General features: G+C 47.2%; 1 protein-coding gene across 1 annotated transcript in view; it reads left to right on the forward strand.

Annotated features, from left to right (window-relative positions):
- Positions 1-6,888: 6,888 nt before the first annotated feature.
- The window catches only part of SLC5A1 (solute carrier family 5 member 1), a 57,654-nt gene continuing 44,738 nt past the window's right edge, over positions 6,889-19,804 (forward strand). Inside the window, exons 1-2 of the mRNA XM_061170474.1 lie at positions 6,889-7,512; positions 11,735-11,806. Coding sequence (XP_061026457.1) covers positions 7,378-7,512; positions 11,735-11,806 — 207 coding nt within the window. The 5' untranslated portion in view covers positions 6,889-7,377. The remainder of the gene's footprint in view (positions 7,513-11,734; positions 11,807-19,804) is intronic.

Genomic DNA, 19,804 nt, shown 5'->3' on the forward strand with positions numbered 1-19,804 from the left:
GGCAGAGGAAGCAGCACCTGAACCCAGGCCTCCTGACTCCTGGCCATGCACTGTTCCTGTTGCCCCAGGCTGAGGAACAGGGTTGAGGCAGTGCCCTGTGAAGAGCTCTGGGAAAGATAGGCTATGGCATCTTGCAGCATCTTGCCCCACAGCTACTCCCTAAAACCTGCCTGGGATTTGGGATCTAGAGGAAAGAACTATAGATCACTGCTAAGCAACTTGGGTTCTGGTCCCAGCCCAAAGCTGGCATGTATGGTGGGCACTAGCAAGCCTCTGTTAGATCAGATTGGAGCCTCACTGTAGAGGTGATTCTCAGATGACATAAGGTGCTTACCCAAGGTCACCCAGCATGACAGAGGCCTAGCCAGGGCTCAGATGCTGGGATGGAGCCCCCCCCCAGGGGTCAACCCCCTGTTGACTTTAGCTTTAGAGAGAGGGTCAGGAGCACTTTGTCTCTTTCAGCTTTCCATTCTTCCCTTACTACCCCCAGGCCCAGGCATTAGCTTGGGAGAGAAGGGTGGGCAGCCTGAGGCCAACTCACTGGTTCCCTTTCCTGGCCCTTCTATTCATTCTCACCTCTTCTCCTGGCAGCTTTTTAGCTTTTACCCCTGGGCCTGGACTTACCCCTCCAGTAGCTCCTTCCTCTCCTCGCTGCCCTTCCCAAAGCAGCTTCAATCCTGCTTCCTCTTGTTACCAAACTAAACTTGGGTCTGCTTGTCCAACTCAGCAAAACCAATCTGCTCATCAGGTTGTGGTGAAGAAAAGTACAGCATTTGTTTGCAGGGTGCCAACCAAGGAGAACGGGCAGCTATTGCTCAAGAGACCTGGACTGCCCAGTGGCTTTCAGGCAAGAGTTTTTAAAGGCAACACTGGAATGAGGGTTGTAGGGTGTGTGGTGATCCCATGAGGGATCAGCTCATGGACATTTTTCTGATTGGTTGGTGGTGAGGTAACAGGGTGATATTTTAGGAATCTTAACCATCAACCTTCTGGTTCCAACCAGTCTGGGGTCTACATGCTTGTGGTCAGCATGTAGTCACCATCCTCCACCAGCTGGGGGATCTTAGTTTCCGAAGAACAACTCAAAGATATGCATCAGATTGTTATCTATATCCCTTCAGGAGGAACTAGGAGTCCTGTGACTCTCTTGTTCTAATCATTAACTGCTTAAGTCTGCTCTTTGGAACTTGAGGAAGACCAAACAAGAAGTGGTGGATATGGAGGGGCTTGTACTCAGGAAGGCCCCACAGGGTCCTGCTTGGTTTCAGTTCCCCCTTTTCTTTGATACTCCTCAATCCTTAGGGGAAGAGGGGTGGGACAAGAAAGGGAATAAAGTTTTGGATAGAAAAGTTAATCATAAACTTGGCAGGGAAACTCTAAAAGTTTTAAGGGGACTCAGTTTCACTCCATCAAATCCTTCCAAATTCAGACTCCTTCACCATCACTGATTGCAGTAGCCCAAATAATGGCCACCCAAAAATAACAGGTCCTAATCCTTGGAACCTGTAAATTCTACCTTATTTGGAAGAAGGGTCTTTGCAGATGTTATTAAGTTAAGGATCCTAGATTGTTCTGGTGGGCCCTAAATGCCATCATAAATGTTTTTGTAAGGGAGGGGCAGAGGGAGATTTGGCAGACAGACACAGAAGAGAAGGCAATGTGAAGCTGGAGGCAGATAGTGTGATTCCACTTATATGAAGCATCTAGAGTAGTCACATTCATAGAGACAGAAAGTCGAATGGTGATTTCCAGGGGCTGGGGGAAGAGGGAGTGCGGAGTTACTGTTTAATGGGTACAGTGTTTCAGTTTGAGAAAATGAAAAGTTTTTGAAGATAAATGGTGGTGATGGTTGTACAACAACGTGAATGTACTGAATGCCACTAACTGTACTCTTAAAAATAGTTAAAATGGTAAATTTTATGTTATGTGTATTTAACCACATGCACACCAAGAGAGACAGAGGTAGAGATTAGAGTGATATGGCCACAAGCCACAGAATGCTGGCAGCCACCAGAAGCTGGAATAGGCAAGGAAGGATCCTCCCCTAGACCCTCAGTAGTGTGGCCCTGCTGATAACTTGATTTCAGGCCAGTGAAACTGATTTTGGATTTCTGCCTTCCAGAACTGTGAGAGAATAGATTTCTGTTGTTTTAAGCCACTGAGTTTGTGGTAATTTGTTACATCAGCCACAGGAAGCTAATACACTAATCAACAACCTGCTTCTCACACCTGAGCTTGCAACCAGGAAAAGGTAAAGGAGAGAAAATCATAGCAGCCCCCTCTGTCCCTCACCTTCACCCTCTCATTGTCAACAAGGCTTCTTCACATCACATTTGCACCTCGTAGGTACATAAGACAGTCCTTGTCTACACCATTTTACAGACGTTCAAAGGGAGAGTCACGGATGCAAGTGAGCTGTCCATGGTCCACTGTTGGTGATGGCTGAGCTGAAATTCAAAGTAGTCATATGGGTCCCCTCCTCAGGCAACTTCCCGAACTCATGGCCTCCTCACCTAGGCTATTGATTTCACTGTGGGACAGGAGTTCAGGAGCTGGCCATTCCACTGTGGGGTCCCTTGCTAAACAGCGCAGTTTGGCCAGTGTGAGGTGGGAACTGGGGCCTGCTGGGGAGGACCTTCCTGGCTGGCAGGAGCAGGTGGGACTCTTGTGGGACCTGCATAGATGAGTAGTGAGGACAGAGGCAGAGAAGAGGAGACGGGACAATTCCCACTTAGTAATGAATCATTACCCTCCAAATCTTGGGTCTCTCCCCAGCCATCTGTACATACTAGCAACCTCTGAGTCATTTGAATATTTATTTTTCTCCAACAGTCGGGTTTAGCTGTGAATCTGTGGGCACCTGGCTTTTCAAACTTAAGACCCCAATCTGACCAGACGTTGTGAACCTATGTGGGTTCAGGTGGGGTCTGCTTCTCGCTCTCACGTCTGTGTTTCCTCATCAGCCTCATCTTCCCCACAGCCAGGTTGTTTGGCCAGCTTTCTTCGTTCTCTGAGGTTCTGGTAACAAGGTCCCTTTTAATGACTAGACCCTGGGTTTTGTTGGCACCAGTGAGGGCAGGAGAGAGGCCAATAGGATCCTCATCAATGAGCAGTGACCTGGCAGCTCTGGCCAGCTGTGGGGGCAGGTGGGGCATCATACCTTGTTCCTCTGGAAGCATCTGTTCAGGGGAAATAATTTAAAAAAAAATTAGGTTGGACAACATGATTTTTTAAAAAGGTGTACAATGTGATGATTTAATATGTGCATACAGTGTGAAATGACTACCACAATCAAGTTAACTAACCTCACATGGTTACCCTTTTTTTTTTTTGTGGTGAGAACACTTAAGACCTACTCTCTTAGCAACTTGCAAGTATACAATACAGTATTGCTAACTATAATCACCACACTGTGCATTTGATTTCCAGGATTTATTCATCTTACAATTTGTATTCTTTGACCAACATCTCCCCATTTCCTCCACCCTCAGCCCCTGGCAACCACCATTCTACTCTTTGGTTCTATGAGTTTCCTTTTTTAGATTGCACGTGTAGGTGAGATCATGTAGTATTTGTCTTTTTGTGTCTGACTTACTTCACTTAGCATAATGCCATTAAGGTTCATACATAGTGTCGAAAATGGCAAGATTTCCTTTTTTATGGCTGAATAATATTTCATTGTGTAATATATATCACAACATCTATTTAAAAAATTTTATTTATTTAATTTATTTAGTTTTGGCTGCGTTGGGTCTTTGTTGCTGCACGCGGGCTTTCTCTAGTTGCGACCAGTGGGGGCTACTCTTCATTGCAGTGCATGGGCTTCAGTAGTTGTGGCACACGGGCTCAGTAGTTGTGGCACGTGGGCTCTAGAGCACAGGCTCAGTAGTTGCGGTGCATGGGCTTAGTTGCTCCGTGGTATGTGGGATCTTCCTGGACCAGGGATCAAACCCGTGTCTCCTGCATTGACAGGCGGATTCTTAACCACTGCGCCACCAGGGAAGCCCCACAACACCTTCTTTATTCAATCATCCATCAGTGATGCTTAGGTTGTTTCCATGTCTTGGCTGTTGTAAATAATGCTGCCACAGGGACTTCCCTGGCGGTCCAATGGTTGAGACTCCACCCTCCCAATGCAGGGGGCCTGGGTTCCATCCCAGGTCAGGGAACTAGATCCCATGTGCTGCAACTAAGGTCTGCCTGCTGCAACTAGGACCTGGTGCAGCCAAATAAATAAATAAATATTAAAAAAGAATAATGCTGCTATGAACATGGGAGTGCAGATATCTCTTTGACACAGTGTTTTTGTTTCCTTTAGATATATTCCCAGAAGTGGGATTGCTGGCTTATATGGTAGTATTAGTTTTAATTTTTTGAGAAACTTCCATACTGTTTTCTTGGGTTTAAACTGTTCTTTTAGAGGAGACCAATGAGGAAGAGAAATTGCAAAAGGACCTCAGTCAGCCTGGGGATGGCCATGGTGGGGAGTTACTTGCTGATGACAAGCTTTTAATTTATTTTTTATCTTTAGTCCCAGGTGGTGACTTCCTATACATTGTAGATAAATCCTCCTCCTCCCCCACCATGCTTGCCCTCTCCTGGTACATCCCTCACTCCCCCCTTACCTGGCTCATTCTTTCTCTTTCAGGGCCCTACCCAAACCAGACTTTTCCCAGGCCTTCCCCCAACCTCCCCTCATTCCCAGGTCAAAATCCTTGCTAGATATTTGGAGCATTAGTGTTTCTCTTGCAAAGCACATATCACTATGTTAATTTTAGAAGTATTTGTCTCATCTTTTTTTTTTTTTTTAACATATTTATTGGAGTATAATTGCTTTACAATGGTGTGTTAGTTTCTGCTTTATAACAAGGTGAATGAGCTATACATATACATATATCCCCATATCTCTTCCCTCTTGTGTCTCCCTCCCACCATCCCTATCCCACCCCTCTAGGTGGTCACAAAGCACCGAGCTGATCTCCCTGTGCTATGCGGCTGCTTCCCACTAGCTATCTATTTTACATTTGGTAGTGTATATATGTCCATGCCACTCTCTCACTTCATCCCAGCTTACGCTTCCCCCTCCCTGTGTCCTCAAGTCCATTCTCTATGTCTGCGTCTTTATTCCTCTCCTGCCCCTAGGTTCTTCCTAACCTTTTTTTTTTTTTAGATTCCATATATATGTGTTAGCATGCGGTATTTGTTTTTCTCTTTCTAACTTACTTCACTCTGTATGACAGACTCTGCGTCCATCCACCTCACTACAAATAACTCAATTTCATTTTTTTTTTATGGCTGAGTAATATTCCATTGTATATATGTGCCACATCTTCTTTATCCATTCATCTGTCGATGGACACTTAGGTTGCTTCCATGTCCTGGCTATTGAATAGAGCTGCAATGAATATTGTGGTACATGATTTGTCTCATCTTTGATGATGGTCTGTTTCCCCTACTGGGCTGGAAGCCCTGTGAGGAAGGTAAGAGCCCTGTGAGTCTTGTTCACAGCTGTATCCCTAGAGTCATCGCACATGACCTGGCACATAGAAGCTGCTCTTTTGTTGTAAGAGTGAATGAATGAATGAATGCCTTTTATGGTCTCTCCCTGGCTGCCACCCATCCCTTTCCTTCTCTGGCCACCTATGTTCTGCTGTCCTAGAAAGATCAAAGAACAGCTTGGTCCCTCCTTTGAGGTCCTTCAGCACTTCCAAGCCTTCCTCCCACCCACGTTTTGGATTTGCTCATTTCCACAGACTTCACTTTTAGAACCGGGCATGGGCTGGCAGCCTGCAGCTGGTGGTTAAAGGCTGGACTTTTCCTGTGGGTGGGCTCACTTCCAGACCAGATTGGAAGTTCCCTGAGGGCAGGGACTCTGCTTGGCACAGAGTCAGGTGAAAAAGCTTTGCTGAATGTGGGAACCAATGGACACAGATGGAAGGCAAGCTGCTCCAAGCTGTGGCTGACGGCTGAGCTCTAAGTCATGGGAGGCATCCACGGTGAAGAGCCCCTGCTTCCAAGATCCCCAAATGGGGAATTTCTTCTTCCTGTGGGCAGGTGTTATGATGGGCCCTTATACAGTTTACAGTCCTGGGGGATGGATGGGGGAAGTGGGGACAAACAAGCACTGAAGAGGCAGGAGGGCAGTGGCCCTCAGAGGCAACAAGGTGCAAAGGAATGGGCTGCTTGACTTTAAGCAGTAGATGAATGTCTGGTGGTGGGCAGGGAGGGCCTGAGGCAGAATAGCATCCTGGCGGGTTTGGGTGGTCCTTCCCCCTCCCTCACCTCATCACCCAGCAAGGGTCCCCTCTCCAAAGTGGCTGCTCTGGGGCCTCCAGCACCAGCCCCTGAGAGCATCCCAACCCTCCTCTGAACTAGGCCTGCCTTGGTCTGGGCTGCATGGTCACCTCCGTCACTGGCTCACTATGTGACCTTGGGTGAGTTGTGCCTCTTCTCACGGTCATCTCTGTTCTGAGCCTTGACTTCCAAATTAGACATGTGTTTCCAGATGGGCAGGCTGAGCCCCCAGAAAGGGCTAGGGTTTGATGAGTTCCTTGGAAGGGATTCTCTAGTATCTTTCCTCCCTCCCACCTGCCTTGGAAGGGCCCCAAATAACATTACTGGGTGAGGCACAGGGCAAGGAAATAGCTCCCAGTGGGATCCTTTTTCCCAGTCTCAGTTCCTTCTTCCTTACAGCTGGGGTAACAGTGCCCCTGGGCACTGCAGGCTGTAGAGGGAGAGGCAGAAAGGTGGATGGGTGAGTGGTCATCCCACTCACCGATGAGTGGCCAAGATACTGCCATCATGCTGAATTTTTTTCCAGCAACATCCAGCAACTTCTGGTTCTCCCCAGAATGTTCTCCATGGAGACCAAGAACTTGGCTGATTCCTGGAACAGTCCCGCACTCATTTTACACATGGAGAAGCCAGGTCCGCAGAGAACACAAGACTGGTCCAACAGCAGGTGGCAGGTGATCTGAAGCTTCTAGGCCCCCAGCACCAGGAAGCCTGGCTCCTCAATGGAGCCGCTGGAGCCCTGGCCTGGGTGTGGCCCCACAGCAGGCCAGGCGAGGCTGCACGGTGCCCGGTGCCGGTGCCGGAGCACAGTGGGCCTTTGTGCTAGGAGGGCACCACCCCCTGGCCGGCCCCACCCCGCTCGAGGGAGAGCGCTTATCTACCCGCCCACCTCCCCACCAAAGCTCTGCCAGATCCTCCTCGTTCTGCACTCAGAGCTGCTCCCCTACGGCGCAGCGCTGGGGCTCCTGCAAGACAGCACTGCTGCCAGACTTCACGGGTCCCCTCCCCGGGGCTGATCATTAACCCGGAGACCATATAAGGAGCGAGCGGCCTGGGCTGGAGGGACGCATCGCGGCCGCCGTCATGGACAGTAGCACCTGGAGCCCCGCGACCACTGCCACCGCCGAGCCCCTCAAGGCCTACGAGCGCATCCGCAATGCGGCCGACATCTCTGTCATCGTCGTCTACTTCGTGGTGGTGATGGCTGTCGGGCTGTGGGTATGTAGGGGTCCTGAAACGCGGGCTGAGGGGGCAAGGGCCAAGGGGAGGGAGGAGGGGGCACACGGAGGAGCCACCGCCTTGGTGAACTGCAAGGAGGGGAGGGTGGGCTGAAGGGTGTGTGGAGCCGAGTGGAAATGACTTTGAAATGTTTGAGAGGAGTTCAGGGGGCACCGTGTGAGGTGAGGGGCCAAGCAAGGGTGAGCAGAAGTGACGGGGTGCTGGCCAGTGCCCGAGGAGGCTCCCCCACCCCGGCTCTGTGAGCAGAGAAGGAGAGTGAGAGATTGGAGAGGCTGTGGGCTGGGGGTGTGAGGGGCAGGAGAGGACCAGCTGGTAGCTGCAGGAAGGATCCCAGGGCTTGGGAAATGAGCCCCAAGGAGGTGACTACTGTCCTGCCTCTTAGTCATCCAGTTTCAGAGGGGAAAGAAACAGGGTAGATCCGGAAGGACACCAGCCTCTACCAGCTGCAGGTGCTGTGGGGCAGCCCAAGGCAGAGGGGCTGCCCTGCATCCCCCACCTGGGAGAGGTCTTGTGCCCTGGGATCTAGGGGCTGGAGTGAGTGAGAGCTGGAAAAGCTGGGCCCAGGAAGAGGAGGAGGAGGAGGAAGACTGGAGGGTGGCCTGGTGCTGGGGAGAGGGAAATGCGTGTGGCTCCCTTTTGGGACTATGGGGACACACCAAACCAGAGAAACTTGTTCTTAGTAGTCTTGAACTTGAAAATTTCACTTGTGACAGACGCTGGCACACCCAGCAACTGGAAGAGAGGTATTTTAAGTGTGAACATATTCCAGTCACTCTCAAAGGCTTTCATGGGGGACCGCAGGCCAGGAGGCTGGGGTGCTAACAGGTGGTTGAAGTCTTTTGATTTAGAGGAGAGGAGGGTGGGCTTTAACCCCTTCATGGCCAAGAGGTCTTTTTTAGAGATAAAAGGAAGTGTTGATTTTTAAAAAGAAAAAAGTAATTGTAGAAACCAGATGTGACTGAAAGCCTAAAGTGTCACAAGGAATCTGTGTGGCTGATTCTTGCTCAGTACTCTCAGCTTCCCAGACATGGTGGAAAGTCCAGCCAGGAGCCAGGGTTTTCAGGTTTAGCACTGGCTTTGACATGTTCCAGCCTTGCGATGTTGGTAACCCCGCTCAGTCTCAGTTTATTCAAATGTGCAATGGGTACAATCTTACCTGTTCTTATGACACCCCACGTGGCTGTGAGGATCTGCAGAGATGTATCTGAAAGCTCCTATGGACTCTAGGAGTCTTTTTTAGTACTATTATCGTTTGCCCTCCAGGATATGAGCCAGGCCCTGAATGATTTTTATCCTTTTAAGTAAAATGGACAAAAGTTGTCAGTTGGGTAGGACATCTTCAAAAAAAGCCACAAGGAGGGCAGGAATGCTAATCCCCACTTTACAGAATGAAAAACTGAAGCCCCAGGTGGTTGTGATTTGCCTAAGGTTGCAATACATGGAAATCTGGTCTCTTGACTCTCGTTTTTCCATGGCACCACATGCTTTGCCACCTTGCCTGCCTTCCTCCCCCTACCCCAGCTTGTAAGTGCTGCAGGCAAGATGGGAATCCATCATCTGTTAGATGTGCTGTACCGCCTGTTTCCCAGACGATTGCTGATAATCTCCGTTCCCCTAACCAATCTCATTTTAGCCCTACCAGTCCTGATGATTACAGTGTTTACATTTTTCAAATATCTGTGAATTAGTATCACTTGTCTTGTTAAACGATACTTAATGAGCCTGCTAGTGTTTGTCTACATTTAGTCTTCCCTCATTAGTCACTGCCTCTAAACCCTGATCATATAACGTGCTGGATTTCTTCCAGTTTACATTCCTCTTTTTCTGTTGGAGTGTCAAGGGTGGCTTGGTTCAGGGACAGGCATCCTGACTCCTGCATGATCCCTGGGCTGCAGAGACAGAGTGATCTAGGCCCTCTATCACCATCCCCATCTCTTCCAATATTGTTTTGTTCTGTTTTATCCTTTTCCAATGCTGCCTCATCCAATCATATTTGGGCTTGAGTTTATTATTTCTTTAGGGTGTAGTTCCATTTTTCTTTCACCACCTCTCAGTTTGTTTCTGGAGGGATTTTGTATCCTTTTAGGCTGAATCTCTGACTTTATTCCTTCTGGAAGACTTCATTAAGATATCCTAAAACCCCTTGTGCCAGGGTTTGTTAAACTACAGCCCATGGGCCAAATCTGACCCACAGCCTATTTTTGTATGGCTCACAAGTTAAGAATTTTTTTTTTTTTTTAACACTTCTAAGGGGTTGGAAAAAACAAAACCAAACAAGAAGAACATGCAGTGGAGCTCATATGTATCCCACAAAGCCTAAACTATTTACTACCCGACACTTATAAATAAATAATTAATTAATTAATTAATTTTTTGGCTGTGCTGTGTCTTCGTTGCTGTGCGCAGGCTTTCTCTAGTTGTGGTGAGTGGGGGCTACTCTTCGTTGTGGTGCGCGGGCTTCTCATCGCGGTGGCTTCTCTTGTTGTGGAGCATGGGCTCTAGGAGTGCGGGCTCAGTAGTTGTGGCTCGCAGGCTCTAGAGTGCAGGCTCAGTAGTTGTGGCGCACGGGCTTAGCTGCTCCGTGGCATGTGGGATCTCCCCGGACCAGGGCTTGAATCCGTGTCCCCTGCATTGGCAGGTGGATTCTCAACCACTGCACCACCAGAGAAGTCCCCGACCCTTTTTCTTAACAGAAAAAAATTTACTGACCCCTGCCTTATGCAGTCATTTGCATTAACAGCATCATTGGATGCCTGAGTCTTAATGGCCCCTGGGGGAGCCCAACCTTTCCATTTTACAGGTGAAGATCAGAGAGGGTGACCAGAAGTCACTCAGATGAATCAGCCCCAGAGCTGGGACCAGAACCCAGGTCTCATGAGGCCAAAGGCAATGCTCTTTCTACTATCTCACCCTTCCCCTTCCCTAAGACACTGTCCTTTCTGGGAATACCCTCTCCATGGTCCTTATCACAACTTGCACTGCTGTGACAGTGTCCCGGTGGTGCTGAGTTTCTTCTTTCTTCATGTATTTTCATAAAGTGAGGGCCTAAGTTTATTGCATTCAACCCTCTTCATCCTATTCTCAAGTATCTTGTTTAAACCACTTGACAAAATCATTCTGACAAATTGTTAGCACTTCGCTCGAATACTTCCAGCAGAAACTTACCCCAGTGGTGCTATTTCCATCTCTGGACAGTTCTGATGGTGAGGAAATTCTTCCTGGTACTGAGCTCAGATCTGACGTCCTGGAGCTTCTCCCAGACATCACATTGTACACCTTAAATATATACAATTTTTATTTGTCAAATATACCCCAATAAAGCTGGAAAAATTTTGTAATTTGATAACACAAAGTAAAAAATTTGTAAGGGCTGTGAATGAGGTATAGATGGAGTTTGCTAGATGTTCACAGGAGAGAGAGATTATTTTTGGGGGGGTTGGCGGGGAGGCTGTAGGGGAGGAGGTGTGGGGGAGTGTCTGGTAAGGTTTCATGGGGAAGGTAGTGTTTGAGGGGCCTTGAAGGATGGGTATGCAGGAGATGAGGGTATGAACATTCCAGAGAGGAAAAGCCTCTCCTCACCTTTTATCCATCCCCGATATCTTTGCTGAATTGTCCAGCTTCCTACCTAGTCTTTACACTAACATTCTTCCTCTAAGCTCTTCATTTCTGAGACCAACTTGGAAGTGTTATGTCTGGGCCCCATACCCTCTTTTCCTGTCCCTCCAACCATGCCTGGAGGGTATCAACCTGCTTCGACTTCAGAATGACCTTCAGAATGGTCTTTCCCTGACCAACTGCCAGAACCTGACTCCTTGGAACTTATTTTTGTTTCAGCCCTAGCTACCTCCCCTGCTCCTTGGGGCTATTGGTCCCCTTGCTATTCCCAGAAAAACCACTATAGAGGCCCTAAGACTATGACCTATGGAAGGCTCCCTGCCAGGGGTCCAGAAAGATCTGAGCTATGCTCTCCCTGGCACTGCCTAGCGCACAGGGGGCTCAACAAATCTGTGTTAATTGTCTGTCAAATATAGGTTCCTGCCTCCGTCTTCTGAGCTCCAAGGAAGTAAGGAATGTGGAAGTGTTTCAGAAAGTGAAGTGGGTTGAAGAAAGTGCAAGTATATGGGGGATGGGGTTGGTCCTCTTGGCTGGCAAGGTTACTCTGTTCTAGTTTTCTATTAAATTTTTGACACTTCCTCCCCAGGCCATGTTTTCCACTAATCGTGGGACTGTTGGAGGCTTCTTCCTGGCAGGACGAAGTATGGTGTGGTGGCCGGTAAGTTTTCTCTGAAATACTATTTGCTGAACTATGATATTCCCCATAGGAGGCCATTTTCTTGTTGGCTTTGGGTGATGGTGATTCTTTCTTCCTGCCTTAGATCCCTGATAATGGGTCACCTGCTCTCCAGGTCTCTGGGCACCCTTAATCTTTTGCGGTAAGGGAATAGCCTTTAAATAAATAACACTTGGAATTTTTTCAAGGGATAAACAGAGGAAAGACTTCACAAGGAGGACAGTGTGGAGAAGCAAAAAGAGCACACAGTCCGAGGTGATCTTGGGCAAGTCTGGGAGTTGGTAATATTTGCCTTCCAGGAGTATGATGAGAAGCGGAGACTGCTTGTGGGGTGGAAACTCAATAAATAGTAGCTCTTTTGCTACCTTTTTGCTACTTTAAGACCCACAGAGGAGAGACTTTATCTCTCCTACCTCAGGAGCCTAACACAGTGCCTGATACACAGGAGGCCCTCAATAAACATTTGTAGAGTGGCTGGAGAAGGAGCCCCCTACTGTTCCCAGTTACAGTTTTCCTCATCTCTTGATGGATTTTGTATTTTGTATAAATGTGAGGTGTTTTCCCTGACACTTGCACATAGGCAGAAGTATCCCAATCAAAGGACATGTGCATGGGTGGAAGAGAAACTGGAAGGGCCCTTCCATCCTAACAGCACAGGGCTCTGCTGGGTTATCAGTCAGCCCAATGATTATTTCAATCCAGAGTTCTCATCGAAACTACTGGTTGACCAGATTGGCCAAATTGTGAAATTCTTTGGGCATAAGATACAAAGCAGGACTGGCTGGTGAAAGGGGCAGGGGTAATGAAGTGTACATACAATGAGAAGAGAGCGACAGCTATGGAGGAAGAGAAGCAAGAAAGTGGAGGCTGTCACTGTCGTATACACAGAACAGAGGGAAGGTAGGAGGAAATCATGCCACTTCCTGCACTTGGCCTTTGATCAGCTATTTGGGGATGGATTTTAATAATTGGCATCTTCACAGTTGCTAATGTTATCCCTGAAGTCACTTCTGCTTTACCCTTGGCCAAGAATACTGGGCAGATGCTGACTTCTGTGGTGAGTCCCTCATGGTGGTCTCTCCTGACACATTTTATCTTCTCATGCTTTGGACTTTGGTGCTTTCCTAAAAGCTGGTGTTGGATAGGCAGCTCTGATTGCAAAGTTCAAGGCAAGGTTGGAGTAGTCCCTCTAGAACTGCACTGTCCGATATGGTAGCCACTAATCACATTGGCTTTTTAAATTGAAATTAAAATAAGATAAAAAATTTATTTCCTTAGTCACACTAGCCATATTTCAAGTGCTTAATAGCTACATGTAGATGGTAGCCACCATATTGGACACTGCAGATCTAGAACATTTCCATCATTTTAGAAAGTTCTATTGGACAGTGCTGCTCTACAGATTTCACAGCCAAGGCTGGCATGAAATCTCAGTGGACTTGAGATTTTCTGAATTAGAAAACTGAATAGGACCTTGAAGTTTACTTTAGTTGTTTGGAAACCAGTGTACCCCCACCCCATCTAATGCTTCAGTGCCCCCAAGAGTAAGCCTGCCATGTGTTCATCCAGCCTTGGTTTGCATCCTGACCTCTTTTCTCTTCCTTCCTCCCTCTTTAACAGGAAACTCATATCTCTTCATGTAAACTTTCTAGGGCTGATTTATTGGGGGTAAGGCCTTAGCTTCCAATCTCTGGGTCTTGGAGAAGCCAACAAGAAGGCAGAGGCATGGGGCAGAACCACCCGTAGGAGATATACATTTTGGGCTAGGCCTGGGAACACATCACATCTTAACCAGTGATGATGTCTTTCTTCCTGATGGCACCTGGGTTTGGGTCTGGACTGAGAGTTGGGTGATGAGAGGATTAGCCCCACCCAAAACAGGTAAGTTTCAATGGTTCATGTGGGGTTTCCGGTGGGTGTTGTTTTCCTTACTCATGTCTCGGATTATTCTAACCAACAGAGAAACATGGCATCATTCCGCTTTTGTGCAGAAGTTCCTGCTTCCTTGATGAGGCTGAAATTTGACTTTTCTTCCTCCAACAACAGTTTCCATCTAAGGTTTCATGAGATTACGTTAATCGTTCGTAAACCTGCCCATGTATCTGAGTCACCTGGATGTGCTTTCTAAAAATACAGATTCCTGGGCCTCACTCCAGACCTACTAGATTAAAAAACCTTGGAAGAGGGCCCCAAGAATCTGCATTTAAAAAAAGCTTCCCAGGTGCTTTTGATGATCAGGCAGGCTTGATAATCACTGGTTTGGGTAGACTCTTCCCTATCTGGTCAGATTTACTGAGAATATCAACATCTATTAGGGATCCTGGCAAGGGGGATTCTTTTTTTTTTAAAAATAGTAATCTTTTTATTTATTTATTTATTTATTTATTTATATATTTATTTTTGGCTGTGTTGGGTCTTCGTTTCTGTGCGAGGGCTTTCTCTAGTTGCGGCAAGCGGAGGCCACTCTTCATCGCGGTGCGCGGGCCTCTCACTGTCGCGGCCTCTCTTGTTGCGGAGCACAGGCTCCAGATGCGCAGGCTCAGTAGTTGAGGCTCACGGGCCTAGTTGCTCTGCGGCATGTGGGATCTTCCCAGACCAGGGCTCGAACCCGTGTCCCCTGCATTAGCAGGCAGATTCTCAACTACTGCGCCACAAGGGAAGCCCCCGCAAGGGGGATTCTTGAATGGGGATACAATGACCTCTAAGTCCCTCCCAACTCTGAAAATGCTTTAATTCTAGAAAATTCTAGAGTAGAATGAGTATGGGCTTTGAAGTCAGCTCATCTGACCTGCCTCATTTACTAGTTGTATGACCTTGGGGAAGTCACTGAACTTCCATGAGCTTCAGTTTCTCCCTCTATAAAACAGGAGAATAATATGTACTTTGGAGGGTTCTTGTCAGGATTAAATGAGATTATGCATGTGCAGCACTCAGCACTGTGCTTGGCAGGTGCTCAGTAAATCGGAACATTAACAAATGGAAGGAAGGTTAAGAGTGTCAGGGCAACGCCCCAGCTGGCACTTGTCTGGTGCCCAGTAAATGGAAGCTAGCATTTATGTGAAGATATTGCTACCACATCACTTAAATTTAACTTTCACATTGACTGTGTGAGTATATGAACACGATTTATATGTAATTTATTTATACTACTGTAAGTCATCAATTCCAGCTACACATTCACCACATTTTTACAGTTCTGAGATTGACTGTGTCTGACAGTCAGTGGCATGCCATACTTTAAGTGGCAATGTTTTTTCTTTCTTCGTGCTCCGTGGTATGTCTTAACAATAGTTGGTGTTTTTGATTCAGTAAAGTATGGTTATATTCTAAGGTAGTAGTTTTTATCTTTTATTTATTTTTTTTACATCTTTATTGGAGTATAATTGCTTTACAATGTTGTGTTCGTTTCTGCTGTATAACAAAGTGAATCAGCTATATGTATACATATATCCCCATATCCCCTCCCTCTTGCGCCTCCCTCCCACCCTCCCTATCCCACCCCTCTAGGTGGTCACAAAGCACGGAGCTGATCTCCCTGTGCTATGCAGCTGCTTCCCACTAGCTATCTATTTTACATTTGGTAGTGTATATATGTCAGTGCTACTTTCTCACTTCGTCCCAGCTTACCCTTTCCCCTCCCCGGTAGCAGCCTTTAAAAATATGTTCACTACAACTCTTAGGCGCTGTAGAAATGCCTCAGGGGTGCCCTCACTCTCCTTCCCAGCAACCCGTCTTTTACTTATTTTATATGAGGGGAATCTGCTAAGATTTTGTTAGAGGGCAAGGTTCTGCTGACTTACAAAATTTAAAAACTGCTAATTTTGAAGAAAAATAAGCATGATGATTTCCATCCTAAAATTTAAAATGATTTTAAAACTATTGTAGTACACACTTGAAAGAACAAGGCATGCAAGAAAATGCAAATCAAACTACTTTCTCTCCAGAATTGAAAAATAGTTTAAACTGCATCAAAACTATATTTCAGAAAGAATATATTTCTTTCTTTTTTTTTTAAATGGATACGGCTGCCTTCTGCAGTCCCCATATTGGAACGTGTGGTTTGACCAGTTCAATTGCACTTCTGGGTGCAAAGGAGAAGCACGTGCGTGGGAAATATGGGGCACCCCCCCAAGGTTTTAGGGACATTTGAGGGACCCACACCCTGGTGGGGAGGAGAGGTTTGGGGACCTCTCTTGGGTGGATGCGTGCCTCTCCCAGCCGTCCTCGTCCTCGCTCAAGCCATTTTGCTGATGTTGGCCAGGCTGGAGGGGATCCTTCTGGGTGAGCATTGAGAGAAAAATACCTGAATAGGTAGTGCAGATAATTGGGGCCTGCCAAGACATTCTGTATTTTCTTTCTTTCTTTCTTTTTTTTTTTTTTGGCCACGGGGCATGCGGGATCGTAGTTCCCTGACCAGGAATAGAACCCGTGCCCCCTGCAGTGGAAGTGCGGAGTCTTAACCACTGGACTGCCAGGGAATTCACAAAACTGTGCTTCTAAATTTCCCTTTGGATTAAAATACAAAGTCAGTTTAAGCCTGTCATCGGTCTATAAATTTATAACCAGAATATCTGTCCTCAAATGTGCTGGCCCAAGGAGGACATCACAGGGGCCACAGGCTCTTGGAGCTGACATTTCTCTCAGCCTCCAAGGGGACACTTTTCCTCCTTCATCTGCCTTTAGCCCTGTTGCTTTGTGCTGTAGGATGCGTGAGCAACCAGAGAAGCTTCGGAAAGATAGTCCCAGGGGATTTTTAGGAGGAAAGGACTTGTATTGACCTTGGATTGATACACCTGAGGCCCCGAGGGCTTGGATAGTCACCCATGAGAAAAGCAGGTGGAAATCAGAGCTCATAAAATCTGAAAGAAGATTGGATAAAGGAGACGCCAGTTGGGGGGCATTCCTGGGGGCTTCAGTGACTTTGAATGCGGCAGTTTTGACCTGTAACAGGTGGAGATCCAGGCACTCTGGAAAAAGACCCCGTTCCTAAGAAGTTAATGAGGCCAAGAGGGAAAAATGGTTTGTGCTTGGCCTAGGGATAGAAGTGAGGGACCATTGGGAGGAGGAGCAAGGACTCCAGGGCTGGGTAAAGGAAGGTCAACTCACAAAGAGGGCCAGGCAGGGAGGCCCCCAGAAACCTGAGTCACACTGAGGCAAGCCAAGCCAACTGAGAAACACGAAACCTCGTGAGTAAAATGAAACCTTATGTAATTGTGGGCTGGCACCATGGTTTGGTGCCTTTGATGAACAACTGCCTGGGTGCTGTGCTGTAATGATTCTTTGAGGATGTGGGAGACGTGAAAGCAGGAAAGTGAGCTTTGAAGGGGAAATTCTCCATGCCTTGGCTAGTGGCAGCAGAAATTACTCAGAGAGATAGAGCCCCAGGTGCACAGCCCCACGGAGAACTTTTGTTTTGGAAGAGAGTTTGGTCACACCAGCCAGGACCACTGGCAGAGCCAGGTCCATGGGAACAGCGAGTACAACAGGGCTGAGCCAACCCTTCAACAACGCCCAAGGCATTTTCAAACACTTCAGAAGTAAGTATTCTAAAGGGAGTGGGGACCTCACAAGGAGCCAGAGGATGTGCTTTGTCCTAGATTTGTGACGTCAGGCAAATCATCAGCCTCTCTGAGTCTCAGAGAGTCGCCTCAGTGTGGGAAACAGTAAGATTGAGATCTCAAAGCCTCTTCCAGGACTAAAATGCTGAGATTTCACACCACAGAGGAAGGAACAAGCATGGGGGAAATGGGTGTGTACATGCGAACCAGTCCATCGCCAGTGGAAATGTGATGGCTGTGTGTCTCTCAATAGCCACAGTTTCTTTCCTTCCTTTACTATTAAAGAATCATCAGAGAGGAGTATATCACAGTGGTTTAGGTCACGGGTTGACAAACTTTCTTTGCAGAGGCCCACAGAGTAAATATCTCTGTCACAACTATTAAACTCTGCTGCTGTAGCATGAAAGCAGCCATGGACAATACATAGATGGATGGGCATGGCTGTGTTCCAGTAAAACTCTATTTATAAAAACAGGAGGATGGCCAGATTTGGCCCGTAGGCTCTAGTTTGTTGACCTCTTGTTCAGGTTTGGGCCAGGCTGCTTGGGTTCAAATGCAGCCTCTGCCCCTTACTAGCTGTGTGACCCTGTTTGAGTTACTTAACATCTGTGTGCCTTACATTTGTTTTCTTATAACAGAGATAACAGTACTTACTTGAGGTTGTTGTGAGGATGCACACTCAGTCTCAGAACAGAACCTGGCACACAAACTCTCAGGTTTAGCTCTTGTTCTTTTTTCAATCATCTATCTGATTGAATCCTCAGTGATCCAGCAAGAATGACAATTAACCCCATGGGTTGCCCAAGTTCACACAAGATAACAGCAGAGCTAGGGTTCTCCCTGTTCTTCTGGTTACTCAGGTCTCTTTTTCCTTATCCTTTGAGATGGAAATTTATGAGATCTATAGGTACAGTCTACAGGTTTCTCTGAAAACCAAGACATTCTTTCATTTAGGTTTGACCAGAGACCCTGATGGAAATTTTCTCTGAGGAAAGAGGACAGCTTCTCATACTTCTTAGACTCTTTTGAGTAAAATGTATCTGATTAAGTCTCTGAAACCTAATGATCAGATCAAAGTTCAGCCACTTAGGATGCTACTGGAGTGGCCACCGGGAGGCCTGGAAGAGGCTGGCGGGCCTAAGACCTAGGTGAGAACTCATGAATGAGAGAGGAAGAGCAGGAACAAGGCGAATGGACCCAGGAGAGGCAGAGAGCTCGCCAAGGGAGCAAGGGTCGGGAAGATGTGAGATGGGAGACAGACAAGTACTTGACCTTCATAAGCCTGGGTGGAAGTGACTGCCAAGTCCAGGTGGCCCTGTCTTCCTGCTCTGATTGCATGTAGCTGTGTGTGCTTTCATTTGTCCCAGGGTTGAGCCTGTGTTTTTCTTAATCTTTTTTTTTTTTTTTAATCTCTTCCACCACCTAGTCCAGGGCCTTGCATCTAGTATGTGCTGAATTAAAGGAATGAGAGGGAGAAGAGGGATATGTCCCCAGACCCTCATACTGGATCCCTTTGTTGATGTCACCTGAGCCCTCAGCCTGCATTCTCCTCTCTGGTGCAGTGACCACACTGTGTAGGCGGTGGAAAGAATTCAGGAGGTTAGGAGGGTGCTGAGTCCAAGTGAAAGGCTGCTTCCAGCAGTGCTCCACGTTTCTGTTCCTATGTACACAGAACATTTTTTTCCTTTAGGTTTTTTTTTTTTTCTTGGCTCATGGTAGTAAAACTGGAAAACCAACCCTGGCCCTAATCAGAGTGCCTGATTTCAGCCCAGATTGGACTCCTTGGTAAAGTCTGGTGTGGCCATGCTTCCTCACTATCTCAAACATTTGGTTTCTCTCAGTTTAAGTCAAGATTTTGCAAAACTTGTCAGTTCCCATATATCTGTGTCTCCTTTGTGGTGAGAGTTTTTTGCTTAGCATGCCAGTGACTGCCTTACTCTCGAAGGACCAGTTCTTTCTCTTCCTCCTCGTCTTTCTTCTCTTCCTTCTCCTCCTCTTCCTCCCCTCTGCTTTCCTCCTCCTTTTGCTCTCTCCCCCTCATCCTTCCCTCTCTCTCTCTCTTTGGTGGACCCATTTCCCTCCAATTCTTCAAGGCTTGGTCTCCTCTGAGGAGTTTCTCTGATTCATGCACAGGCACTCACCATCCCATGTATCCTTTGTGTTCCGAGGCCTCAGTTGACTGGTGTGTAGCCAAGTTCCTGTCATCTAGTTTGTACCTAAGCTCCTGGCTTCTCCTTTCCCTCTGGCTGTCTTCCCAGCATTCTCTAATACATTAGCACTTCTGCCAACAGAGAAAGGGAAAAGTAAGTTATAATCAATATCTCTAGTTGGTTGAGGTCAGAAGAGTGCTGAAACTATCAGCCATGATGAAGTCTTTGGATTGTTCATGTTAGAAATGTATCTGGGCTTTCCCTGTCTACCA

Source organism: Eubalaena glacialis, chromosome 15, assembly GCF_028564815.1.
Source record: "Eubalaena glacialis isolate mEubGla1 chromosome 15, mEubGla1.1.hap2.+ XY, whole genome shotgun sequence".
Lineage (NCBI taxonomy): Eukaryota > Metazoa > Chordata > Mammalia > Artiodactyla > Balaenidae > Eubalaena > Eubalaena glacialis.